Source organism: Caloenas nicobarica, chromosome 1, assembly GCF_036013445.1.
Source record: "Caloenas nicobarica isolate bCalNic1 chromosome 1, bCalNic1.hap1, whole genome shotgun sequence".
Classification (NCBI taxonomy): domain Eukaryota; kingdom Metazoa; phylum Chordata; class Aves; order Columbiformes; family Columbidae; genus Caloenas; species Caloenas nicobarica.
The window spans coordinates 87,269,055-87,296,585 of record NC_088245.1 but is presented as its reverse complement, the minus strand read 5'-3'; the positions used below and the strand labels follow the sequence as shown (position 1 = coordinate 87,296,585).

Below are 27,531 nucleotides of genomic sequence, written 5' to 3'. Positions count from 1 at the left end.
GACCAGATCTGTGTGCTCCCCCGCACGGCCTGAGGCAACAGGATTGTGCAACAACTTCTGGAAATTCCCTTTCCAGGCAAAAGCCGGCAGGCCCAGCATCGCACCCCAGCACGGAGGTTGGGAAGCCGCATCCCACAGGTAGAGGGTGCTGCGATATTGCAAATTAGAGGTCTCATTAGCGGTGCATTTGGAGGAGTGTGTGAACAGGAAGAAAAAAGAGAAAGAGAAAAGTGAAGGGAAGAGAGAAGAAAACCAGACATGAACTGGGAAGAGAAGGTAAATATTGCAAGCCTTAGAAATGGGAAAGGAAAATATCCTGAGCGTTACTGTCTGACAGCTAGAAGAGTCAGGACAAGCTGCTCCCCAGCCCCAAGGTCTTAGCATAATTTTTGAGGTGCTAGGAAGAATGAATTGGATACCCTGGGGGGATGGATGTGCTTTCTGTTTTAATTTGCTGTGCACCAGCATGGTGTTTGGAGACACTGATCATCATAAGGGGAGAATGTGAGTACTAAGATAGAGATAATCTCTCCATTTTGTCAGTACAGAGCCCAGCACCCCTTCTTGATGCTTGGGGTTGCTGTATGCAGAAAGGAACAAAGATATAGATGCGTTTTTCAGGAAAAACATTTACGTGTTCTCCAGAAGCTGGGGGTTTAGGGTCTTTGACCTGCCTAGCAGACATGCAGAAGCACAGGCAACATTAATCAATCACATTGATTTTTATCCCAGATCATAACTCTAAAGTCCAATTCCTGCAAGTTCTCAGAAAGGAAGATCTGTTTTTTCCACATGCGGTGAGTTACTGAATCTCCAAGGGGAGCTCAGGTTTGTTAATAATTTCATTTTATAAATTATGTGTTTTTCCTATAGTACTGTACTGATTCTTAAATCTGAATGCATCTGTAGCCCAAGCAGCCTCCAGAACAAGGCAGTTAAGTAGGGAATAGCACTTAAGACCCTTGTGATCAACTCCTGTAGCATTACCAGCTCTTATAGAGCAGGAGAGGAGCAGAGAGCATGACTGACATTGTGCTCTTTCTGTATGAAAGGCTACAGGAGAAAGACAAGCCCCACACAGCCACAGTGTTGGTCATTAAAACTTCAAAGCCAGGAGCTATGCTGCGTGCTCTGTACAGCCAAAGACTAGCTTTTTCACTAGGGACTGTGTGCGTATGTGGACAGAGAAGACTACTGCAATGTCGTCTTCTTTCCTCTTTTCTCAGGTACCTTATCTTCTTCTGTCTTCCTGTCTGGACTGATTCAGCCTCCATGTATGGTGAGATCTTGTCACCCAATTATCCTCAGGTGTATCCCAATGATGTGCAGAAATCTTGGGAAATCCAAGTCCCTTCAGGATATGGCATTCGCCTTTATTTCACACATATGGATCTTGAACCATCGCAGAACTGCGAATATGACTTTGTGAAGGTACTGTCCCCCATCCTCAAGTGAGAAAAAGACAAGAAGGTGGGTTGGAGCACAGAACAGCAAAGCTGTGTACAAAGCTTATGGCTGGAAGAGGAGATATTAATAGACACAGTCTTCCTGTTCTGAGCTCCAAGACGACCAAACGGCTGAGTGTGTTTGCATGTGCAGTCACTGAATTGATTTGAGTTTGCATCATAATCACATGGGCATTGTCTGCCAACTAACTATCCCGTATATGCCTGCCTCCCCATGTTTCTTCTGTATTCATAGGAAAAGCCTTCTTAGCCATCACTGACATGTCCCTATTGTCAGGCATATTCTTAGCCAGTGAACCATAAGTATAAAGGCATCATTTTCTTAGGGCATTGCTTTTCTGTCCATGAAATTATTCAGCATTAATCCATGAGTGGACATAGATGATTCAATGCAATCAGGAAGTGATTGGAAATAATGAAGGTTAAAAACCATCAAGAGATCTGCGTATGGATAGAGGGCACTCAGATAAAGTGCTGTGGTCCATTGCACCACAGTTTACTATCTATATACCATGGATTTCTTAAAACTTAGAGACCCACTAGCTCTGCTCCATGTTGTCCCACAAGGCACAAAAATTCAAGTATTTCTACACAAACAAACAGAAAGACCATCCTATCCTGCAATAGCTATGTGTGAAAACGGGCAGTAAGATCATGTGCAGCACCTTGGAGAAGGACCAAAGTGGGACATTAGGATGGATGTGCTCTGCTGGGAGCTATAAGAACGTGTGCCCTTTTGCAACAAACCAATGAACCTGTTGGACTGTTTTGCAGACTGTTGGTGATTGGCTTTGCCATTTTGAACCATGGTGTTGATTTTTTATACAAGTGGGCCAGAGGATGTTAACTTCCTGGATTGATTTGTTTCTGAGAAATTAAGACAGGGACATGGAAACCCTGGCTGTACATACAGACTGGGGAAAAGATACTGGAGAGCAGCTCCACAGAGAGGGATCTGGGGGTTCTGGCTGATGGCAAGTTGAACATGAGCCAACAGTGTGCCAACCGTGTCCTGGGGTGCATCAAGCACAGCATCGCCAGCCGGGTGAGGGAGGTAATTGTCCCGCTCTGCTCTGCACTGGTGCGGCCTCACCTGGAGCACTGTGTGCAGCTCTGGGCACCACAGGATAAAAAGGATGTAAAGCTACTGGAAAGTGTCCAGAAGAGGGCTACAAAGTTGGTGAAGGGTTTGGAGCGGAAGCTGTATGAGGATCAGATAAAGTCACTGGGTTTGTTCAGCTTGGAGAAGAGGAGACCAAGGGGAGATCTCATGGCAGCTACAGCTTCCTCACAAGGGGAGCAGGAGGGGCAGGCACTGATCTCTTCTCTCTGGTGACCAATGACAGAACCTGAGGGAATGGCAGGAAGATGTGCCAGAGGAGGTTCAGGTTGGACATTAGGAAAAGGTTCATCACCCAGAGGGTGGTGGACACTGGAACAGGCTCCCCAGGCAGGCAGTCACGGCCCCAAGCCTGACAGTGTTCAAGAAGAGACTGGACAACACCCTCAGACACATGGTGTGAATTTTGGGGTTGTCATATGCAGGGACAGGAGTTGGACTTGATGATGCTTGTGGGTCACTTCCAACTCAGGACATTATATGATTCTATTTCACACCTGGGAAATCAGTAGCAGGGAACACTCCTCAAGTGTCTTATAAACATCATGAAATTGGTTGTCTATGGGCTCCATTCAGCTGTACCTTGGCTGGCTGTCTTCCACCCTTAGCCAGCTTGGTGGATGACACAGCAGCCTTGGTCCCTCCTGCTAGCTATGTGACATAGCTGTGCTCTGGGAGATCTACCTGAATGTTGTGAGAAATGCATGCAATTAGGAGCCTTTGGTTAGCCACCTGTAAGCTGAAAGACTCAACTGTTGGTAATTACACATATTCCAGTAATGAGATAACACCTCTTTGCATTCTTCTGCAGATTCTTTCTGGTGGCCATGTTGAAGGCATGCTTTGCGGGCGGAAGAAACCTCATGCCCCTGGCTCCTTGATTGTGGAGGAATTTCATGTCCCTTATAACACCCTCACTATGAGCTTCCAATCAGACTTTTCCAATGAGGAGCGTTTCACTGGTTTTGCAGCCTACTATGTTGCAGTGGGTAAGGTTGAAACATCCTCCTCTAAATCTGTGTAGTATCCAGGCTAGCAGGGGGAGGAAAGCTGACAAAGGGTTTTCCTTACAAGAACGCCTTGTTTAAAAGAGGTGGCACCAGATGAGACTGCTTTCTAATATGGCCAGTACAAATGTTGTCTTAGAGATATCTTTTCCTTGTTGTTCACCAGTGTTTGTTTCACTTTCTCATCTTCCTCCTGCCCTTAGGGCCCTCTCCCAATCTTGGCTGATTCATCTTTTCATACTTGCAGACTTGGATGAATGCACAGATTTTGTGGAGGAACCTTGCAGTCATTACTGTAATAATTATATTGGAGGTTACTTCTGTACCTGTCCACCAAATTATTTCCTCTATGAGGATAAGAAAACATGTGGAGGTAAGAGATCTACATGACCTGTCGTCAACAGCAAGAGTTAATTTAGGCCAAGTGAGATATTGTGCATGGAAGACATTTTCTATCAACCTTCTCAACCAGTTGTGACAGATATATTTTGAGGAAAAATTCATCCCAGTGCAAATCTGAACTGGCAGTAGACTGTGATTTGGGGAATTTGAACTAACATATTCTTAACATTCTTTTTTGTGTAAGAGAATTAAGAAACTACTAAATGACATTCTTTAAAGACTGTAATGAAGACCCTTCTTAGCGTACTGCTATCTGTGAACCTTTTAATATCTGAACAAAACAGGGCCATTCAATAAAGACACAAAAATGGCCAAGGGGCTGCTTGGCTTGAATAAAAAAAATTGAAAAGTCACAAATGGTGCATGTTAAAAGGAGTTTAATATGAGGACCTGAGCATGAGGGAAAGGGGCCTAAATTGCAGGTGGAAGGTAAAAAGAAAGGCCACTAGAAGTTAAAGTCCCTGGCTAATTAGATAGAGGCTGGTCCTGGTTTCAGTTTCTTGGAAAGATGCAATGTTGTGACGTGGTTAATGTAGGTGACTGAGGAAACTGGAGATGTAGTGGAAGAGGGAAAGCTTGTCAGCTTCATACACTGACCATTTCCTTTCTGAATCCTATCTGTGCTCCTTCCTTAATCCTAGTGAACTGCAGTGGAAATGTCTTCACTGAGCCATCAGGGGAGATTGCCAGCCCGAACTATCCCAATCAGTACCCAGAGAACTCACGTTGTGAGTACCGAGTGGTTCTGAGTCCAGGCTACTTTGTGGCATTGACCATACGCAGTGGGGACTTCGATGTGGAACCAGCTGACTCAGAAGGGAGTTGCCACGACAGTTTAACAGTAGGTCTGGTGCTTAGGGAGAGAGCCAGGATGCTTTGGATCTCCCCTCAATCCCCTCATATTCATATGCCTGTGACTGCTTAACTTTATTTTCAACTATATTGTCTTTTGAAGTTCTTGAGAATACATTTTAATATCTATCTATTGAATATATATTTGACTATTTCTCTGAATACATTTGGTATTTCTCATTTCTTTTTGTTTTTTATTTCCCCAGCTTGTCTCTGGAAAGCAGCGTCTTGGTCCCTATTGTGGCACCAAATTCCCAGGTCCTTCAGAAGTCAAAACTAGGAACAACATTCTTGACATAATCTTCCAGACAGACCATAAAGTACAACACAAAGGCTGGAAAATACGCTACTATGGTGATCGTGAGTAAACACTTGGGAAAGCATTCTGTCTGGTGCTGAGTTAGGGAGAGAGCTTGTCCCAGGTCAGATTCATGGTACAACAGCATGTTAACATGTTCAGAGCTGCTGGTATTAAGTATACAGAGGATGCATGTTTACTATGGAAAATAATAACAGGGGAGAAAGAAATTGAGAGCTGGAAGGAGAGTCAATTTTGAACCAGTTAATCACTGTTTTCCACCTGTCTCTTCAAAGCTATAACCTGTCCCTCGAGTGTCATCCTCAACTCTGTTCTTGACCCAAAGAAGCACAGGTATATCTTCAAGGACAGTGTGAAGGTCACATGTGTTGAAGGCTACGAAATTGTAAGGGTAAGTTACATTGAAAAATATATATTCTCTCTGGCCTTTGAGCACCTTTGAGGACTCAAAGTTTTCGCCACACCTGTAGAAAATTAAAACTTCTTCCAGCCACTGCAGCATTTTGAGGACTCTCCACTGAAGTGCCTGGGTCAGCTAGGTTTCACAGCCAGGGACTTACATGGATCATGTGTTCTTTTCCCTAGCAACGAGACAGCATCACGACTTTTCACTCCAGCTGTCAGAACAATGGTGAATGGAGCAACTCCAATTTCAGCTGTGTTCGTAAGTGACCCATCTCTCTTTTGTGGGAAGCAGACTGGAATGGAGCCTTTAGGCTCTAGATCCACTATATCTCCAGAACAGGAGAACACTGAAGGACTGGGATGTGAGCATGCTGAAGGGACAGAGGAAATGAGCACTGATGACTGTACAGGGACAAGGAGCTGAGTGGTTCCCCATCATACAGAATAATCATATTGCTGGGTGAGGGTGCCCCTTTGATTATATTTGATTGGTTTTATTTCTTCTCTACAGCTGTGAACTGTGGTGATCCCATTCTTATTCAAAATGCCCAAGCTGTATACATCTCCGAACTTCATGAGCCTCTGTACAAAGCTGCTTTCCGGTATCAATGTGATGCACCTTACTATACTCTAAAAACCAAAGGGGATGGTAAGCACTGCCTCTACTACACAAACATATTTCTTTGATCAAAGGCCTAAGAAATGGAACTGGCATCATCATGGTACTGGGATTATATGCCATGAGGTCAAGACTGGGAAAAAGTTCTAATTGGTGTGGGGTTGCAGCAGTAGTTTTGTGTTGCCTTTATGTTTACTACATTCTCATAATGTCTATACTTGGGCTGTTGACCTTAAATGCAAGTCTGCTCCCCTTTTTCCTGGTGTGTGAACTATGGAGATTTTTGTCACATCTAGCACAGATTTCTGGTGGAGAAGTAAAGGACTCAAGAAATGTATTAGATGAGGCCCTTCCAAAACAGGGGCAGAAGCACCCTGGTGGGGTGGTGTACTTCTAGGGAGAGCTCAGCAATGTTTACCATGCTGTGCTTGCTTTGGAAAGCAAGGAGAAGGTTAATCTATCATCTTATACAATAATACTATTTACCCTCTCTTCATCTTGATTGCATCCTTATGGCACTATTTTTTCCTGTATTTTCCAAGGGGTGTATCAGTGCTCAGCCAGTGGAGAATGGGTCAATGAAGAGATGGGAACAAAACTACCAAAATGTGTCTCAGGTACTACCAAAAACTGTGTATATGTAAACATGGCATATGAAGACCACTGCTTCTTTTATCTCTCTGGCTTTAAACTGTTAAGCCTGAATGTACAGTTGATCCTTTCTATGTTGTTTGAATCATGTTGGACAGAGCATTTCTGAAAGCTGTGGGCCCCAAAGAAAGGTCAGATGAGGCAGCAGAAAGAAACTGGAAACAAAAGTGGGCAACATAATAGGACATCTGGTGTAACAGGTCCTCTTCAAGTATCAGTGTGTGTTTTTGCACCAGTTTCCCCACCTTCAAGCATGCACATTTTCAAGCTGTTCAGTGCTTTAGAGCTCTGTCTGTGTTGCAGGTAGCAAAAAGACTGTCAGGTCAAAAGAGATGTCCAACAATGCTGGACCTTTCTGTCTTTGGTCCCTCCCAAGCTAAACTGAGAGCTGTAGCTTCTCTTCAAACCTCTCCTGGGGGTAGTGCCCAGCTGTCCACTGGGCACTAGAGATGCAACACTATAGGGAAAGGTCTTTCACTACTCTTATTGGAAGTCGTAGCCTAAACCCTTAAGGTTTAATGTCTCCTTCAGTATTCAGCTACACTTACTGTGTCTGAAAGCTCAAGCAAGATCCTTGTCAAGGACCTTTTCATCCTCTCTTTGTGTACTTGGGAGACACTGAGGAGCAAAGTGCATGGGTAGTACTCCTGCTCCTGACTGCTGGTAGTTATGGCTTGCTCTTAACTTCCAGCTGATAGAGAGAATTTTAAATCCTATGTATTTTTCACACTGTTCAGCTTATCCTCTTAGAGGAGGCAGCAGGCCTAGGGCCTGTTCACTACTTCAAAGCTCCAAATCCTCATTGACAAAGTACAAGATCCAGCCGATGATTCAACCCTCTTAACAGCTAGCTCAGCCAGTGACTTGGACTATACAAGTGCACAGTGCAAAAGGCAAATTGTAAGATAAAGTTCAGGGAATTTACTGCCCAAGAGATGGTTACAAAGAATATAAAGTCTGACTCTTCTTCTTCAGGGCACAGCAATAAAAGACAATGGGCACAAGTTGCAACAAAGGAAATTCTGACCATATTTAAGGAAAAATGCTCTCCCAGAGCACTGGAAGTGTTGTCCAGAGAGGCTGGCTAATCACCACTCTTGAGGATGATCAGAAGTCACCTGTCAAAGTCCCTGAGCAACCTGGCTTGGCAGTTAGGAGAGCAGAGAAAAGGGTAGTTAGGGAGGAATAGGTTGAACTAGAGACATCGCAAGGTATTTTCCAGCCTAAATCTTTCTGTGATTATGTGAAATTCTTTAACAAACTCTGCTTCATTTTAATTGGAAGCTACCTACTGCCTATAGTTTCTTAATCTCTGGCTGTATGACTAAGGGTATGATAAGAAATCAATTTCTTAGCTATGTCAGAGTGACCAGTCTTATTTATGCCCTTAGTGCTCACATTCTGCAAAACATTACAGAACATTTTACTGAAAGAGCAGGGAGCATCTCTGCACGCATAAGACCCACAGATCCATTAACCCACTGCTTAAGATTTTACATACTAAAAGAATGGAGAGGAAAAATGGTAAAACGTCAGTGACAAACCTGAACACTTAACCTGAGACTATCTGGAGCTGACAAAAAAAAAATTAAAGAGCAGTATCGTATTTCTAAGAACTTAAGAAAATATTTTTTCAAAGACAATCCCTTCAGCTGCAGGACATAATTCAGCAAAGTGCTAACTAGAGTGCAATTAAATTGTGAGCTTTGACATACCCAACACTGGCAGGGTGACAACTGCTTTCCAGAACAAGAATTTGAGAATTAGTATTTTCAGCTTAAATTGAATGTTGATAGTTTTTCTTGAATGTTCTTGAATTTCTCTGTAAATACTGGTTTCAAACTCTATGACATATGATAAACATTGGTTACCAGGAATAAAAAATGTTTGAGGACACAGGAAGGAGGGACACAGAAAGAACCTCTTATTTGTAATTGCTGATTCTCCCACCTGATTCCTCTTTTTTTCTTTTGTTTCCAGTCTGTGGGCTGCCTAGTAATCCCATCCAAGAGAAAGCAAAGATTTTTGGAGGCACCCGTGCAGAAAAGGGCAACTTTCCGTGGCAGGTGTATTTTGATTATCCAAGAGGAGCTGGTGTACTCATCTCTGAAAGATGGGTCATGACTGCAGCTCATGTGTTGGAGGGATATGACAAACCCAACATGTATGCTGGGGTAATCGATGTTCGTAGAGAATCTCTGGACTCGGAAGCCAAGCAGCTGATCCCAGAGATTTCATTCATCCATCCTGGATGGAGGAAGCAGCCCACAGAAACCAGGACAGATTTTGATAACGATATTGCATTATTGAAGCTGAGGGATCCTGTGAGGATGGGCCCAAACATCTTGCCCCTCTGTCTTCCTGGTAAATCACCTGAGTATGAGCTGCAAGAAGGGACTTTGGGCTACATTGCTGGCTGGGGCCAGAGAGAGAGAGGAATACTGCCTATTTATCTTTGGAAGGCTCAGATTCCTGTGGTGGACATGGATAAGTGCCGATCTGTGAAACCAGAGGGCTCTGCTGATTCCAGTGCTTACCGATTCACTGACAATATGATCTGTGCTGGTGGTGACAAGGACAGCTGTAAGGGGGATAGTGGTGGAGCCTACGCTATCCAAGATCCTCTTGATGACAGACGGTACTATGTGGCCGGGCTGATCTCCTGGGGACCAAGATGTGGCACCTTTGGTCTTTACACCAAGGTAGTGCGTTATTTGGACTGGATTACAGAGACCATGAGCAAGCATGAGGATGCAGAAGATTGGCAGGATTAGCTCTTTCTCCTTTCAGCACAGTCACCCTTTCTAAATGTGATGGTTACATGTTTAGGCTGGCTATGATCGTATTTACTCTGCATATGTAATGGGCCTACTCATTGTGTCTGTGCTGAGTGGAGAGTCAGAAACATGTATCTGTCTCTCCTACTGTCATTTTGTCTGAGAAGGGAAATTCTCTTCTGCTCATAGTAGCATCAGAGGAAGATACTGTTCTGGACAAAGAGGATCCTTCTGCTTCCTCTCATTTTTTTCTACCCCATTTTTTCCCACTTGGAGAAGACTTAGCCATGCCCCCCACCTGACACGAAGATTTCAATGAAGACAAGAGAGAATAATTGTTGGTTCCCAAGGTAGGTTCAGAGCCTGGTTTCTGATCTATGTTATGTATTTTCTGTATTGTTCAGAATATCTAACAGCATTAAAGAATGTCCAAAGTGCCTTTTGTGCAATGTGCTATTGTGTGTGTATTGCCTTTCTTCTTCTCAGTCTAAACCTAGTTCTCCTTGAAACTCCCTAAATAAAGTGTCTAGTCACATTTTGACCCACTGCGCTGCCAGCTTTTGTCACCTCTTGTGTGAGCCAACACAGGCAGGTTCCAGGAACAACCACAAGCCACAGATGCAACACAAAGAGCACATTTATTTTCGTTACCTTGCTAACTGGGGGATCTTCAAAAAAGCATTTAAGCTTCTGGGCAGAGGTCACACAAGTGGTGATGCAGGTGCTGCAGAATTCAACCCTTGGTGAAGAACAACGAGCCTGCTTGTTTCGGCCTGTATATATGGATTCATGCAGGTACAGTTTACCACACTACTTTGATCTTTGCCTAAAGGAATTTCAAGGATGTCTGATAACGTGCCCTTAAGACTTTTTTGACAGGCCTGTCACCTAAACACAGAGCTTCTACTTGCGATTTATGTGTTTTTCTACACCCTGGCTGCAGTCGCCTGAGCGTATTTACAATTCTCCTCAACAAAACTTCCGTTATTCCCACACACCTCTCTACCTAAGAGTCTTTTTGAAGTTCTTCTGAGATGGTCCCATCTCATTGACCAACTATTACCAGCAATGATGCTTTGGACTTCCGAATCAAGCTGAGCAGAAGAGACATCTTCAAAATCCTTTCATTCACCTGTCCTTAGGGCTTTATGTTTTCAAACTTTATTGCGTTAGTTAAGAAATAAAGCTTGCTTGATTTAGGGAAGGTAGTGTTGTGGGAGAAGATTACCTGACATATGTTAGGCTTGTCTTTTGCTCCAGAAAGTCCTATGTCCCTCACATGTATCCTTCCACTAAGATGACCAGGGAGCTGGTGCAGATAGCATATGATGAAAGATGAAGGAAGCTGGATTTGCTCAGCTTGAAAAGGAGGAAGCTAAGAGGGTAAGATAACTGCTGTATAGAGTTACCTAAATGAGAGATAGAGATTACACAGAGGGATAGAGAGTACACACCTTTAGAAAGGTGAACGGTGACAGGGCAAGAGACAATAGACACAGATTGCAACAAGGGAATTTCCAGTTGGGCTTTTTCCCAGGTTGTGGGTCAGCACTGGAACAAGTGCCATAAAAGACTGGGGAATCTCTGTCCCTGGATATCTTCATAACTTGCCCAGGCAAGGCCCTGAAGCTCAGAAGTTAGTCCTGCTGTCAGCAGTGGGTTGGATTAGAGACCTCCTCTTCCAGGCTAAGTTTTTCTGAGAGTCTAGGAAATGGGTATGTCCAGCTCTTGGGAGATTTCATATAGATTCCTGCACTCAGCTCGAGCACCTTCAATTTTGTGTAATAAGCAAATGGTTGTTTTGTTGCTGGGCTAGTAAACAAGGATCTGGTACTACATTCCTGAGCAACTGTGAGCCACAGGATGTTGAATGCTTTTCACTTTTATATCTGTATGTGCCAACTTTAGTATGAAGTTTTGTAGCCATTCCTTCTTGTTGCTAAGTAAGTGGACTCATCTCAGCTTTCACCTTTTGGAGCACAAAAGAGTAGTGTCCATCCCTGGTAACTAGTCCAGGCTGCAATCTTAGCCCACATTCATCTTGTGCGAAGAGGTGACTATACACTGGCAAAGAAACAATAATGATGAAGTGGTATCATCGTAGCAATATTTTATAACTTCACAGTATGTCTTAGAATTCCATAAAGAATACAGATGTGCCCAAACATCTAGGGTAATCATGAGCAAAAGCCACTGGAAATCTTACAGACTGCTATGGCTGGCTATCAGAAAGCTGCTTCTTTGCTATGTGATGGGTACTTCAGCAACAGTGATAGCTCAACGAAGTACAATTTGGTGAAAATGAATCTATCTTAAGTTCTGAAAAAGTGACCTTCAAACTAAGGTTAACACATTTTCCTTAGCTTCTATGACCACAAAGCCACTCAGGCAAGCAGTGTCACATTATTACTTACTAGCTTACTGATTAACTCCAGTCTTTTGGGAAAAGGACAAGACAACAAACGCTGAAATCAGTTAAGGACAGCAGAGGAGAACAGAAACAGAAATGTGGCTGAATGGTCCAGAAGTAGGAGACAGGGAAGATATTTATTTAGCTGGGACAACCATTCCTAGGAGGGTCACAGATTCCTATAGGGTTTGGGGGCAAATCATCTGTTCTCCATGCCTCAGCTTCCCAAGGTTTCCTAGTGTCCTGCAAAGCAGGAGATTCTTTATGATGGCTTCTCAATAATTTTTCTCAATTTTTACAAGGACTGAAGAGTTGGGTATTTTGTTGTTCTTATCACCTGTACTCATTGAGCATTCTAGAAATTCCCCGTTCTTCACCTGGAATACCCCCCACCCAGTTGCATATGCCTCATTCTCTCTCCTCCCCCCCAAGACCAGCGTTTATCCATTGCTCCTGTACAACTGGACATCATGGTTTTCCATGCTCTCATTGCCTCTTATGCTCCCCTCTTGCACATAAAAGTGGGAAAAATCAACATAATTCTGAACCCTGGAGATCATGGATGAATTTATATCAGAAGTGCAATTTCACAGGGTATATCATCTCAAAAGCATATAAGAGATACTGACACCTGAAAAGACCTGGAGCTGGATCTTACAGAAAACGGTGCAAGAAGGCAACTATGATCTTAACCCCAGAGTTCCCCTGTCAAGCTGTTGTAAACTTCAGTTCTCTCAGTGACTCACAAGAAAAAGGTAGGTTGATCTGCGGTAAGAAAACTAGTCAAGAGACAACTCCAGAGAGTGGACAACTCCACAACACAAGAGGGGTCATCTTCTGTCTGAGTCAGTATCGTTTTAGACCTGCAGTTAGAGCTTTATTTTGCATAGCATAAAAACCCCCGTCCTCAAATTCTGGTCAGTAGAGGTGCCTGAGCTCTTTTCTCCGTGAGATTAGTTGCCATCTTTCCTGTCTTTTGAATGTGGCATCACACAGACAGCTTATTTTTGCCTTCCTTGAAGCCACCTGGGGTTTCGGACTCCTAATCTAATGGCAATTTTGTTACAGGTGAGCAACTGCCACAACCATTGCAGAGCTGGAGACACATTAGTGGTAAGTAAAGCAATGCCTATTTAAAGTCCATAAGTTGCTCTCAGTGATGGGAAATATTAAGTAGTTGTTAAAAAAAAAAAAAAGGAGAGAAAAACATAACACACCTGTTTTCTCCAGCAATTATTTTAATATTAATAGAATCTCACTAATGCAAATGGGCATATGCACACTGTACTCAGCACAAAGTACCACATCCTTCAAGAAAGTCTGCTGCCCTGAACAATAGAGTACAAAAGCTGACTGCAGTAGTCTGATGATACTGTCAGCACTTCAAACAATAACGTTTGCTGTCATGAGAATTTCTTATATTATTAAAGCTTCAACCAATAATAAGATTTGGAAGAGCCAGAACATCCACGAAGGTGTCCCACAAACTGCCAATGGTACAGCAGCTTTGGTAAGTTTTGATAGTACCACCAAGAACTCATCAAACACTCTGGTGGCTTTCAGAAGTGCTCATGATGAAGGTTATGTGGTATGTGTGTTTGGAAAGTCTTTCAGACACCATCAAAAGCTTTAGATATGATTTGCTGTGCCTGGAAATTTAGATGCTATCAGTGATTCTTCAGCTAGTAGGACAGCAACATTGAGCGGCTATCCTCCCTTACTATCCCTTTGATCCAATCCACATAGTTGAGGATCTTGGTGTAGAAGCCATAACCTTCGGCACAGCCAATACCCCAAGAAACAATACCGGTAGCCACCCAGCGACCACTTTCTGTGTCTAACACTGTGAAGACACTCCCACTATCCCCCTGGCAGGTATCCTGTTTGACTGTGAGGAAGCCAGCACAGAACATGTTCTCAGAGAAAACCATAGGTATATCTCTCTTCTTACTGTCCAGCCAACTCTGACACTTCTCTCGAGCAACCGCTGGTAGGCTTACATACTTCAAATTATTTGAAATAAAGTTTTTTTCCACACCAAAGCCACTCACATAGCCCATGTGCCCATCTGTGTAGAAAGTATTGTTGGTAGTACCTGGCAGACAGATGGGCAGTACCATAGGGCCCAGGGTTACGGGGTGTTTCAGCTCCAGCAGGGCTATGTCCCCATTGAAGTTGTGCTGATCGTTAGGATTGTAGTCTGGATGGATAAAGATCCTACGTACAGGGTGGTTACCCATCTTGTGAAGCTCTTCTACCTCGGTGTGACCGAGGAAAATGTCAGCCTCCTGTGCTAGCTGGTCCAGGCTTACATTGTTCCTGGCTGCCTCTTTGGGGAATATGGTGTGGGCAGCAGTCAGGATCCAGCGGTCACCTAGGAGCGCACCACCCCCTCGTCCATGGATGCCAGTCAGAGCCTGCCAAGGGAAACTGCCTGTCCTTGCTGACTTGCCACCCAAGATCCGCTGGACTTCAGTGACGGGATTGTCCGGCTTCCCACACACTGTGGAGAAATGCAAGGAGGTCATGACCCCCTCCCTGCATGCTGTCCTGGCTTTGTACTGACTCTAAGCATGAATCAGTAAGCATCAGACAAAGAGTCTGTTACTGACCTGGCAAGCAGGCAGGAATCTTCACCTGGCCATCTCGATCGACCCAGGTTCCCTCAGGAGAGCAGGTGAATCTGTCTGTAGGACAAGAGGGAAGTAAATGAGACCTAGGCCTGCAGGCATGAGGTGAGGATAGGATAGAGTAGAATAGGATAGGATAGAAATAGGATAGGAATAGAACAGGAATAGGATAGGAATAGAAATAGAATAGAAATAGAATAGAATAATTTTCCAAGGGTTCCTCTCTCCAAGGTGTCCCACATGCTGCACTCAACCCTTCCATCCCAAAGGCACCCTTTCCCAGGAAAAGCTGCCTGTGGTACAATCTGGAATGTCTCCCTCTGGATAACATGTACATCTCCAAGCACCTCAGTTCCGAGGAGACCAGTAAAGCTCAGGCACTACTTCTGTAGAATCATATCTCAGGTGCAAAAAGAAGGCATGTGAATGGTTTTGAACTTTAGCTTAATTTTTCTGACCTGCTGCATAAAAATCAGTTTTTCTGTATGTATGTTATTTAGCCCTTAGATGTCCCTGCTGCTGAACAAGATTCCAAAGAGGTAAACAGTGTTACAGTGGAGTGGAGTGGAGTGTAAGTTTATTTATTTGCATCTGTAGCAACTCAGGCTGGTGTGGCAAAGTTTCATAATTTTGGTGATTCCTAGACACCATGCCTCAAATGTCAGTGAAATAATGAAATCCACTACAGAAGAATACATCACAGATGAGAGAATAAGATCTTCTGCAAAAGTTATGGAGAGTGTGGAGGAAGGATGTGATGGCCTCTGTGAATGAAGCAGGGTGGGAATAGGCTGAGACAACAAGCCTCAGGAGCTATGCTGCAGAGCCAAGGAAAGATTGGGCAGCCTTCACAGGAAGAAAGCATGAGCCCCAAGCCTGGGGAGCAGAGACAATTCTAACCGGAAATCTAAGACGGCTTTTCACACACAGATTTCAATGTCTGTGTGCAATTAGGACTCACCACCACCTGTTCCAGTGACAATGTGATAATATGGTTCATTGCATTGGTACGTGATCACTGACTGGTAGCTGTTGTTTGCAGGTTTGTTAACATAGCTGAATGCCCCATTGGTCAGGTCTGTAGGGTTGCCACAGTTCACAACTACAAGAAAGAAAAAAACCAGAATAATCACAAGATAGCCTTACTGCCTGCAGGTTTAGGCTCAACTTGGATTGTGGCCATGATGTCAAGGACCACTTAGTACAGTGGGCAGAGAGAGGTTGTTGTAAAATGGATCCCAGACTGGGATCTTTTGCTTTTAGACGTCACAACATTATAGGAAATTTTTAGTGATATTTTCTGCATTTTTGTAAGGGAGGAAAAACATTAAAGTTTTTGCAAGTGGAAAAGTGTAACAAAAGTCAACTGTGAACCTCTGCAGGTCCTTCCAGCCAGCATATCCATGAGTCTACAGCCACAGACAAACTGAGTTATAGAGGCTGAACTCATGATGTTCTTGGAGGGGGAAAGCCACAGCAGGGGGCATAATCCCTGTTCTCAGATCACTCACTTTCACAGCGGGGCATGGACTGATGCCATGTGCCATCAGCCTGGCAAACAGCTGTGAAGGATGGCAGCTTTCGGTTGCCCTGCATGGGAAAGAAAAACATCTTTGTTGGTTGTACAGAGCCTTACATTCCCTCGCCACATTAAAATATTATTCTATCTGCCCATCTTTTCACTTCTGTCCAATAGTTGCCCCTCTGCGGTCTGTTCCAGTTGCTGTCCTCTCCCTTGGCTGCCTTCCCTCTGTCCTGCATTTGCCACAGGCTACAAATTCTTCGTAGCAGGCCAAGGTATCAGCAGCCAGCAACCATGAAAGTGTGACAAGTCTGGGGCGCTACCCAGTCCTGGCAATAGGATGGCAAGGGAGGCAGGTAACATCTACTGCTTCAAATCTGAATTCATATCCTTCCAAAGAGATAGTCTTGTTTACCAATGTTTCCTGGGATCTTTGTCTCTCATCTTCTACCAGGGCTTTGTGAAACAGTAATTGCATGGGGAAGGGAACTAGGAAAGAATAAACCACTGGAAGAAAGCCAACAGAAGCAAGGAAGAAGCAGGAATTGCAAGAGGTTACCATGCATGAAATCCCAAAGGGAAGTTTTACTAAAAGATGAAAGACTTACGCCAACTGAAGAGAAGCCTGAATATGGCTGAAGGGAGTAGGGAAGGGATCTCACCTCCATCAGGTTATATCCAGTCTTGCAGCTGACAATGAAATAGTCCTGAAACTGATACACAGGCTGCGGGTCTCTGATGATGGTAAACTGATCTCGTGGGACAGGCTGTGGGCACCGTATTTCTGTTAGAGAACGGAATGGGACAAAGTGAGTTGGTATTAACAAATGGTGTACATGGGCTGTAGTAGCCTCTGCGTAAGAAATGTCTTACTCTCCGAGGTGTAGTGGATCTTCCAGCCACGGCTGAACCCTGAGTCATCGGTGAGGAAGAGAATGTCCACCTCATTGCTGTTGGTTTCAATGCTGCCAGGTGACTCCTTGCCACAGAATTCACCAATCTCTCTCCCTCGTGCTTGGATCTGATGGGGAAAACAGGTGTCACAGGGACAGAAACACACATGCCTCTCTGCCCCAATATTCCTATTTCAATCCAGACCAAGTTTGCCACAGTGCCTATGATGGTGAACAGGGCTGGTTGTCTGACCTATCTTTGCTGATTTCTGCACTGACAGATCAGAACAAAGGGCTGACCTACCACAAGCTCTCCTCCTTTATCATGGGAATCAGAGCCATCAATCCCTTTAAATCCTGAGATTAAATCAAAGGTAGATAAAACTGAAAGAAGGATGTTTTTTTTGGCTCCACTCACAGGTGCCTGTGACCCAGAGCCTCTGACCTCAGGACAATGGTAAAGTGCATGCATTGAGGGAAGGACAAGGGAAGAGCTCAGTCCTTCATCCTGGGGCATTTGCCTTATACTGACCCCATATTTCTCATCCAAATACAGGTGTACCCAGAACTCCTGTCCAAGTCTGGCAGCAGGGTTGGAAGTAGTTTACTAATCCCCAGTACCTTAAGCTGATCATAAGGGCAGCGGACTTGCTGGTGATCATCAATCTCAAAGGGTTCCAAGAACTTCAGGATGATAGACAGGCCCTTTTGCAGACGGATGCTGTAGTTACACTGGAGGTCTTCAGGATAGGGCTGGGGGTACTCGGGGCTGCTCAGGTACCCAGATGCCTCTGTGAACAACTCACTGCTGCACTCCACTGGTATAGAGGAAGAATATAGAGGTCACATTGTGGAGCTGTGTCTTCTGCAGTCCAGTCAACTGCTCTCTAAGTCACTTCTCCCACCCTTTCCAGCTGAAGGGCTCCTTCCCTGGAATCCTCTGATCTTTCGAAATTTCAATTTACCTTTGCAGGAGTGGAGGTCACTCTGAAGCTGGTAGCCAGTCCGGCAAGAACAGAAGTAGCCACCCACATAGTTGTGGCAGACATGCTGGCACCGAGGCCTTTCATCTTCCTCAGCAGCATTGTTAGGGTCACATTCATCAAAATCTGAAGACATAGGAGATACAGGGACAAGAGGAGGAAAGCATTAAACCTCTCTGATGTACACTGAAAGTACACAGAGATCCATATCCTTGCTTACAGCTTCTCTTTATTTGTCTGACAAGGAGGAAAATTGTTTGGAGCCACACAGGCTTCTTTCTGCATGGTGAGGGTATTGCCTACTCACCCACAGCTTGGTAATAGGCCAGGAAGCCCCTATAGGGAATCACCGTGCCATTGTCTTCATTGGAGAAATCAGAATGAAATGCCAGGTGCATTCTGTTCCCCTTGGATACAAACTCCTTTCTTCCTGGGTGATTGCCTGTGATTGACCCAAGCTGGCCACAGTATCGGCCCAAGTTCTTCTTGTCTGCTTTGATCTGTCGAGGTTAAGGGAAAATCACTGTAACCTCATAAGATTCAGCCTGCTCCATGTATCATTACCCAGCCATGAGTTGCCAGCACCTGCTCCACCCATTTCTATCTTTATCTCCTTCCCTTTCCTTTGTGGGAAGCATGAGAGGAGGTCTGTTGAATGAAGAGACGTTGCATATGCTGGCCACTAGATTCCCACCTCCAGCCACCCCTTGGCCCAGGTATCTATACACATACCTTAACATAGTCATAGAAGCAGGACTCAGATGGCTCCAGGTCAAAATATCTGAAGGTCAGCTTCACCACATAGCCTTTTGGAACATGGATATCCCAGATGCTGATGTTATTGTTGGGATATGGCTTGGGATAACCGGGAGATCTGATCTCCCCAAAAAGCTTTCTTGGCACTGGACTGGAACTGATCACTCCAAAAAAGAGGAAGGCCCACGGGGGAAAAGGAACGTGCCTGTGAACATGGCAAGTAAACTATGACATTTCACAGAATCAGGTCATCCAAAATCAGGGGAGACTTCACAAGTGACTTGTGAACTGTCTAATGGAATCCAAACACAGGAGGCCTAGTTGCAGGTACAGCTTCTGGCTTAGATCACTGAGGAACAAGGACAGCTGAAACGAAGACATCAGCACTACCCAGGTTCCAGCAAGGCATTGTGACCCAGCCAAAGAGATTCATCAACCCAGAAAGCAGTCTGAAAAAACATGGGCAATTTTCCTGAGCAACATCTGCTTGTTTCCAGCAGTCATGGGGCTGGGTCCCTTAGAAACAGGGGAAGTTTGGTTCCCCTTGGCTCTGGGCCAGCTGGACATTTCTGTCTATTGCTAGTTTAGGGCCTCTGCTCAATTCCTTTGGTGAGGTTGTGGAGATCTCAAGCTCAGTTTGCTGAGGAGCAATCCTGTAGTGCCTCCTGGGCAGCCCTCTACCCAGTCATGCCTCAATCCCTCCCCTCCAAAAGTTGCCTCTCATGGTTTTTTTTTCTCATTCTGCAGATCGTCCCTCTTCCCCTCTGGGGAATGAGACTGTCAGTGTTCCTCCAAAAGAAGCTCACTGCCCAGATCTCATGAAAACATCAGCCAGGAAGATCCTTCTTCCTCAACCCTACATGCTAGCAAAGCTTTAACAGAGGGACAGCAAGCACGAGCACAGCCCCTTCACCCTATTCTCCTTTGTTGGAAGGGTCTAACCCTCCCTTTTCCCTCCCCGCAAAGATGTGGCTGCGCATCCCCTCCCCAGCCGCCCCCACTCACATTTCCATGCGCTCACCCCCCGGCCCGTCCTCCCCGCTGCCCCGGCCGGAGCTCCGGAGCGGCGGCCAGCGGGCGAGCCCGGGGGCTGGTCAGGTAGGTGGGGAGAGGCGGGGGAAGAGAAAGCCCGGCCCTGGCGGGGGACCAGGCTCCCGCAGCTCGGCGCTTGCTGCCCTCTGCTGCCGAGCTGCTGCCGAGCTGCTGCCGAGCTGCTGCCGAGCTGCTGCCGAGCTGCTGGTCCCCCCCCGCAGCATGCGAACACGGGCCGCCGGGAGCCCCGCAGAGCCCGGCTCCCGCTTGTAGGCGAGAAGGCAGGATGAACGACTGCTTGAGACCCTTCCTAGGGTTTGATCTGCAATCCAGCAGCTGCTCGGAGTTTGTTCCCCCTCAAAGTTGTTCTCCTAGGAAGTCTCCCTGACTCCTTCTGGGCAGTTTCCTGCTGTAGGAAGAAGACCATAAATTTTAGTCTTAACAAATTAAATTAATTTTTTTAAATTAAGCTTAAATTAAGTTTAAATTAAACTTTAAAAAAAAAACCCAAACTGTCATAGGAGTCAGGTTTTGTCTGTTCTGGTTTGCTGAAGAGCACTTCAGGTTCTTTGAGATGGGAACTAGGAGCTTCTTCAGGCAATGCGAGAAACCTCGGACATTTGAGTTAAATAGATATTAATAAAATGAACTAATTAATTAAAATTAATTAGAAATCAAAGCATTATGAGAAGAAGTCCCTTTTCAAGAACCCTTCTTGCTGTTTGTTCTGCAAGCATTTTTAGGAGAAACAAGAGAGATACATAAGGCTGTCAGTATTTAATGGGGAAACGAGAAAAGATAGCAACTCACAAACACTTTTCAGGCCTTTATCAACACAGTGCCCAAGACATGTATTGTGTGCCACCAACTTTATACAGTTTAAAATTCCTTGGCTTTCAGACTTTGGTGTAAGAGGTAAAACATCATTTTAGTGTTTTCTCTTAGAATCATCTGTGGTTTCAGAGAAACTAACAAGTTCCTTGCATTTAAATAATAGGAAATAATTCACAGCTACAAAACCATGTTGAATAAAGATGAAAATAGCGTTAAAATGAGTGAAGAAAACTTCTTTGGTATATTTATGGAAGTGCATTGAAGACTAGAGAACCTGCTCATCAAACACCTTTGAATTTTTATCTGAAAAAGACCACATGAACATCTAATTAGTGCCTATATAGTAACACGATATGGTCCAAGACATCAGAATTAAGATTAAGTGGGGGACATTACCCCAGTACTTCCTGTTGCCTAAACATCTCCTTTGTGTGGTAAACATACTTGGGCAGTAACACTGCTGTGCTGTGCCATGCTGGAGCAGGTTCTGCTGGCTTACTGTCCCCCGAGAAGAGCAGCTTTTACTCAGAAACCACATCTGGAAAGTAGCTGGCAAGCACTGGAAACTAATACTCACTGAGAGATCTGTTATGAACAAGTCACTGGTGCAAAAGTGTTCCCTGGCAAGGCACAGATAGACAGATGTGACTGAGGATCATTTATAAGGAAGCTGATCATTTCAGTGTCTTCTTGACAAGGAATCTTATACCCAGGGGGCACTACTGGGAGTTCCCTGTGGCACTTTCAAGGCAAATCTCCCACGTCTTCATTTCCTCCCCCCTGCCCCGATAACACCATCTTGGGTACTAGGAGAGTACTCCAGCTGGTAAAGCAAGGGTGGTTAGTTGGCGATATGCCTAACTGGAGCAGCCCACCTCTATAACATGTCCCATAGAACGACCTGATTTGACCAATACAGCTATGCCCTTGGTCCTGCTCCAGTGCTTCAGCTGGTAGTGCTCCCCTTCAGATGCTCTGTGCTAACCTCTTCTTTATGTTAGGCAGGAGCCAGGTATCATTTGGTACCATTTTTTCCTCAGAAGGATGTCTGTGCCTTTCTTTGCAAAATACATGTAGGACCACAGAATGCCAAAACTAGCACCTCTTTGCTGCCTGCTGGGTTACAAGAGGACTGTACAATAAATCCAGACACTATCAGAGTAAAGTAAAGAAACTGTATATCTTCAGCATGGTCAAAGATGCCAACATCCACTCATGGAGAGAGACTCCTACTTTGAATACAGTGTGTAGCAGCAGATCATTGGAAAGAAATCTGCTGTACAGCCTCAGAAGCCATGAGATCATCCTCTGATGTGCAGACCCCCTCATCCACTGAGAAGATGAGTTGGATGCTTTATCCTCAGACCTGAAGCAAGGAAGACAAATACCTCTGTTGGGCAACCTACAGCTACACCACCTGCCCTATAGCACACCAGGGCCACAAGCCCAGGCTCACCTGTAAGGACGAGCACTCCACCTTCAACTCCTTGGTTTGACTAACCATTGCAGCCTTTTGGGAACACCATAAGGCTTGGACTTCACACAGCCAGACCTGTGCTATCCAGTGGCTTACCACTTTTTCAAACAAATCATGCCACTCTTGCAGCTCTGGCTGATACGGAGAAGATGACTGTATGGGAATAGCAGAAGAATGGCGAGGAGAACCGTAAATACACTCAAGCGACTGTAGCTGGTGTGTAGAAAAACACATAAGTCACAAGTAGAACCTCTGTGTTTAGATAACAGGCCTATGAAAAGATTTGTAAAGGCAGTTTATCATACATCCTTGAGATTCCTGCAGGCAAAGATCAAAGCAGTGTGGTAAACTGCGCCTGTGTAAATCCCTATATACAGACCAAAATGAGCAGGCTCGTTCATCTTCAACCATGGCTGAATTCTGCAGTGCCTGCGTCTCTGCTTGTGTCACCTCTGCCCAGGAACGTAGGTGCTGTTTCGGAGATCCCCATGTAGCGAGGTAACAAAAATAAATTTGCTCTTTGCAATTGCATTCGTGGCCTCTGGTTGTACTTGTGACCTGCCTGCATTGGACTCACACAATGACCTACACCAAAAGAAGGCTCAGGACTCTAGCAGTGGGTCTTTCCCCTGGTATGAGATGGTGACCAGCAGCAGGATCTTGGCAGTCTGTTTCTGTGCGTTCTGAATCAAGGGGTAAAGCCAAGTGTAATACCCCAGAAGGGAGGTATTTCTGCAGCACCAGCCACTCAGCAAGGGGCAAAAACAAAGTCAGTGTCCTCCCAATATCACACTTTATTCCCATCCTATTCTCTCACAGGCTCATGTGTCAGCGATACAGTACTGTTGTGCAAAGTCACCATCTGACTTAGGCATTGCACCTACAGCATGATTATAAATGAAAAACCAGTGAAATAGTGCTGATAGCTACTAATTGAAACCCTAGAATAGATTGGAGTACTATCCCTTATGTTTATTATGACTGTGGACCACATGAAGCGGGTGATTCCTACCTATGATGCTGGCACAACTGGCTGCTTTTTGAACATAAGAGGCTGTCATGGATATATGATGGCTGGCAACAAGTCAGATGCAATGCACTCAGCATATCATGTCATAAGCTTACATGACAATTATGTAGGTGGTTGGCATGCTCCTGAAAGAGTCTGGCTAGCCACCTGAAGACAATAGCTGTCTATCACCAACCAGAATGTAGGCTCAGAAAAGGAAAATTTGTACCAGCTTTTGGAGCAGGGACTGAAATTAGTTGATTAGTTGTTGGTCAAGCAGACTGGAAGATATCAGCCTGGACATGGTGAAGTGAGCTTGATGTTGGGGATCAGGAGCAGCTCAGAAGACTCTCATTGTACGGAGGAGTAGGAAGAGGGAAACAGTTGGACCAACTTCAGCTGGCATCAATCAAAGCTTGGCCTTTTGCAACCTCATGATACAACGAAAGTAATGTAGAGGCTCCTTGTGATAGAAGGAATGGTGGGTTGTAGAGGTCTGCACAGAGCAGCTAAATGACATGCCAGATGGCATCAATGTGATTCCTCATTGGGTTTGAACATGTCCCACCCAGTGATACTTTTGCACTGTGGATACTGACAAGGTGCTGCAGCCTGGGATGTCCTCATAGACAATCCTGAAGAGCCAGAGGTTGATATTATAGGTACAGCTGCAGCTCCCCGACCCCTTGCTTATTACATGTTCTGAAAGAATGCTTTTCTTATGGCACTCACCTTTTGAGGTCCCTGAAAAGAAGCTCTTTGGAAAAATGCTACTTTTTTAGATGAGCTGCTGGGAAAAAAAAAAAAAAAAAGGCATTTTCTTAGCTTGGAAAGGGCCTGTATTTTCAAAATTTGCCTACCTCATGGTTCTCTGCGATGTCAGTAGCTACACATTCCTGAGCACCCTCCTCTTCAACTTTCTGTTGGGGGCAACTGCAAGTTTCTTTCAGAAATAACTCCCTGTGGGTTTGTGCACAGGTGTCTTTAGTAGTCTCTGTCTTGGGCACTGGTCTGACTTTTCAGGGGACATCACCTCCTTTGGTTCTGCCCCTTGGTCTTTGATTATAGAGAGGAGCTGTGAACTCACAGAGGTATGATGGCCATGTGGAGACACTGCCAGGAATGTCAGGAGTGTAAGGGCCAGAGGCATTGGCCATGTTTTCTCACACCAGGAGGAGAGCCTGTACCTTCCTCACTCTTGAGACCTTCTCAGGAGCTCAGTGAACATGGGGTTAGCTCTCTTGCCCCAACCTTCGGACTTCACATGATTACATGAAAATCCTTCACTCTGAAGGACAAGTTCTGTTTTCTGCTCGTCCCGCTTGAGGATCCCGGGATCCTGAGAAGAATGCGGCATCCCCAGGGCACAGGAGGAGGTGGCAGGTGTTGGTGGCTGAGGAAGAGTGCACAGCCTCAGTCAACCTCGCCCACTCGGGCAGCACCTCCTGCGCCCACCGCAGTGGGGGCAGCGCGGGGTTTGGCTTCGGCGGAGGCAGCAGGAGGAGCGCGGCAGCTGCGACGGTGCGGGCCGGCCGTGGAGCAACCCCCGCCCCGCTCCTCCCCGTCCGGCTTTTATTCTGAAATGAGCCTCCGCGCAGCCGACGGCCCATCGCCCTCCCCGCCTCGGCCCACCCTGGCGGCCTCCTCTCCCCGCCCGCCCGGCCCCGCCGTGAGCCCCGGCCGCGGGAGGTCCCGACCCGCCCCGGCCCGTTCCGCCGCCGCCGGGCGAGAGGCAAAGCACAAGAAAACGCGCTGCTACGAGGCGGCTCGGCTCACTCGGGTCTTGTTTCTTTTTCAATCCCGGGGCAGTTTTCACTCAGGAGCGAGGTTCCCTGCTGGGCATCCGGCCGGGCATCCGGCCGGGCATCACTTCACTTTCTGGAACACCTGGACACAGACCTCATCTTCAACAGTCATGCGCTGGGGAAAGGGAGGGTGAAAGATGAGTTCGGGTTGGATCCTCCACTTCTCTGATGCTAGCTGCGGTTACCACAGCCCTGCTTGCACCCCTGATGCTGACTGGAGTCTTGCAGGCCACGTGCTGCTGCACGCCCTTCCTGACCCTCCCAAAGCCCCAGTGGCTCAGGCTGCAGGGCAAAGCAGGGACATCGTCTTTGCTGAGCTGTGTTAACTTTTAAACCCTGGAGGCGGATATTTGTGTGAAGGGGTGGCTGCCCCTGAGGAGCCGGGGCTGAAGTCTGAGTGGAGCTGGAAAGTACACAGCTGGCTCGGGACCCGCAGCACACATACCGTGCGTCACCCCCCACCCACTGCAATTGGGATTTAGCAAGCTGCACTGGACCCCCTCCTCACCAGATGCAGCTGGTCCCCCTCCAGCCAGTGCCTCCAGCCACGGTTCCTCTTCTCTCCCAGCTGCTCACACACCAGCTGATCGCCCTCCCAGGAGACAGTGGTCTGAAAAAAAGGAGGAGAGAGGAAGATGTGGTCCCAAGGCAAGCGGATTCTGGCAATACAAGTTTCCAGCAACAACACTGACTGTTCCTGTCAGACAGATTTTCAAATGCAGTCCCTGATCTGGTGTCTCTTTGGTGGCTCCTTGGGATTGATGCTCTTTGTGGGAGGGTGAATGACCCTCTGGCTTCCAAGTGCAACAGGGTACTGCCAAGTGGCCTGATGTTCTGTCTTTTCAGAGCTTTGCTCCAGAGGATAGTACCCTCTGGATCCCAAAGTACTGAGTTTCTGGCTGTACAGTGCTTTTCTCCTTTACTCTGAGTGATTTACTCAGAGAACCACTTGTTTCTGGACCTGTGGGGACATGCCAGCTCTGGGCTGGGCTCTCATCTGGTTTGTGAATCAAAAGCTGAAGCAATTCCCTGAACTTCTAGTGCCCCCCAGTCCACTATCAAACTGCACTGTTTGGGCTTCTCACCTGGCACTTCCGTCCATCCACGGGTCCCAGATCTTCTTCAAACTGGACTCCCAGGTCAAAATCCATAACATAGTCCCGCAAGGAGGTGATCGTGCGGATGACCATGTGATCTCCCGTGTGGATGATCTCTTTATCGGGCTTCAAGAGACAAACCAGTTTTCGCAGGACCACATTGATATCTGGAGGATGAGAGGGAGGGGAGATCTGTGGATGACCTGCACCCATCCTCTAACTGCATCCCCACTGATCCTCCACTTGTAGTCGGGGAGCTTCAGCCATGTCTTCTCTCTCACGCCACAGCACAAAAGTGATGGTCGCAGACAGAACGACCAGAGGGTTTCCCAAAACCCCTCCTCCCCTCCCAAACTGCGGACATTTTTGAAGACAGAAGGGAGCAAGAGGGGAGAAAGGAGTGGGATGAAGACGGTGGAGTTACCTAAAGCACGCAGGTAATTGTCCATGTTCTCCTGGGAGACGAAGCGATAATAACCGGTGAGGTTGGGAGGCATCCCAGGGCAGAGGAACCGGGCCGACGGCGAGCAGGAGAAAGAGCGGAACAGGCACGGAGCTAGGACCGAGCTCGTTCAGCGGGCGTGCCGGTCCCTCTCCCGCGGTGCGGCGAGGTCTGCGGGGCAGCCCGGCTCCCGGAATTCCCGCTGCAGTAAGAGTCCCCGCGCCGGGGGGCGCGGAAAAGGCCGGGACTGCCCCTGCTTCCAGTATCTCCGCCTCGGCTGGGGGCGACGTGAGAGCGCCAGGTCGCCTCCTCGGGGGCTGCTTAACTCTCGGCTGCCAATCAGCGGCAAGCCCGCCCCCCGCCCGCCGGCCCTTTCTCACAGCACGAAGCCAGTAGCTGCGAGCGTCCTCAGAGCAGTGGCACGGCCCACGCCGCTCCCGCCCCGGGCAACCCGTCGAGGAGACGGCAGGCTGGTAGCTCCGCCCCGCTGAGCCCGGGTCGGATGGGCGGCGGGGTCCGGATACAGTCTGCAGATCCTCGCCTCGGCACCTTCTCGATCTTCAGGATCGAGCAGGATGGATGTTTCTCTGGATTTCCTACGCAATGCTTTATGATCTTTCCCTCCCCAGCCTGCTCCTCCCGCGTCCTCCAGCAGGTGCGAGGGTGCTTCTCGGGACGAAGCACCGGGTACCAGTTCTGAAGCGCCCCCCCCGTCGCCCACCAGAGCCAGGTGCCCCCAGCCCTCGCCCCTCTCCGCGCGCAGCCCGGATTTGCAGTGAGAAGGAAAACACCAACTCCCCCGCACCGAGCCGTGCCGCGCCGCGCCGCGCCCCCCTGTAGCACCTGGCGCGGCGGCCCCTCCCATTGGCTGCCGACCCGCACCGGCCCCGCCGCGCCCGTGACGTCATGCTGCAGTGGCGGGGCGGGGCCGGGCGTGGAGCGGAGCGGGGCTCGCGGAGGTTCCGCGCCGTCCCTGCGCGCCGCCGCCGCCGCGGGAGCGAGGGCGTGGGCTGGGCCGGGCCG

General features: G+C 46.9%; 3 protein-coding genes across 3 annotated transcripts; 1 reads left to right on the top strand and 2 right to left on the bottom strand.

Moving 5' to 3' along the window:
- The first annotated feature begins 89 nt into the window (after positions 1–89).
- Positions 90–10,011, top strand: C1S (complement C1s). Its single transcript, XM_065648396.1, has 12 exons — positions 90–276; positions 733–797; positions 1,227–1,431; positions 3,398–3,575; positions 3,841–3,966; positions 4,637–4,836; positions 5,054–5,207; positions 5,442–5,557; positions 5,752–5,830; positions 6,083–6,220; positions 6,733–6,807; positions 8,822–10,011. Exons 1-12 carry the CDS (start codon positions 259–261, stop codon positions 9,613–9,615), a joined length of 2,148 nt encoding a protein of 715 aa, XP_065504468.1. The 5' UTR covers positions 90–258; the 3' UTR covers positions 9,616–10,011.
- A 3,246-nt stretch (positions 10,012–13,257) lies between these two features.
- On the bottom strand, positions 13,258–19,899 carry C1R (complement C1r). The gene is made up of 11 exons (XM_065637651.1): positions 19,818–19,899; positions 18,789–19,017; positions 18,364–18,556; positions 18,039–18,182; positions 17,695–17,891; positions 17,054–17,201; positions 16,843–16,964; positions 16,170–16,248; positions 15,620–15,760; positions 14,641–14,715; positions 13,258–14,531 (listed from the first exon to the last, which is right to left on the bottom strand). Exons 1-11 carry the CDS (start codon positions 19,823–19,825, stop codon positions 13,711–13,713), a joined length of 2,157 nt encoding a protein of 718 aa, XP_065493723.1. The 5' UTR covers positions 19,826–19,899; the 3' UTR covers positions 13,258–13,710.
- Positions 19,900–24,935: 5,036 nt separating this feature from the next.
- Positions 24,936–26,806, bottom strand: RBP5 (retinol binding protein 5). Its single transcript, XM_065626966.1, has 4 exons — positions 26,491–26,806; positions 26,055–26,233; positions 25,478–25,579; positions 24,936–25,084 (listed from the first exon to the last, which is right to left on the bottom strand). Exons 1-4 carry the CDS (start codon positions 26,561–26,563, stop codon positions 25,031–25,033), a joined length of 408 nt encoding a protein of 135 aa, XP_065483038.1. The 5' UTR covers positions 26,564–26,806; the 3' UTR covers positions 24,936–25,030.
- Between the last annotated feature and the right edge of the window lie 725 nt (positions 26,807–27,531).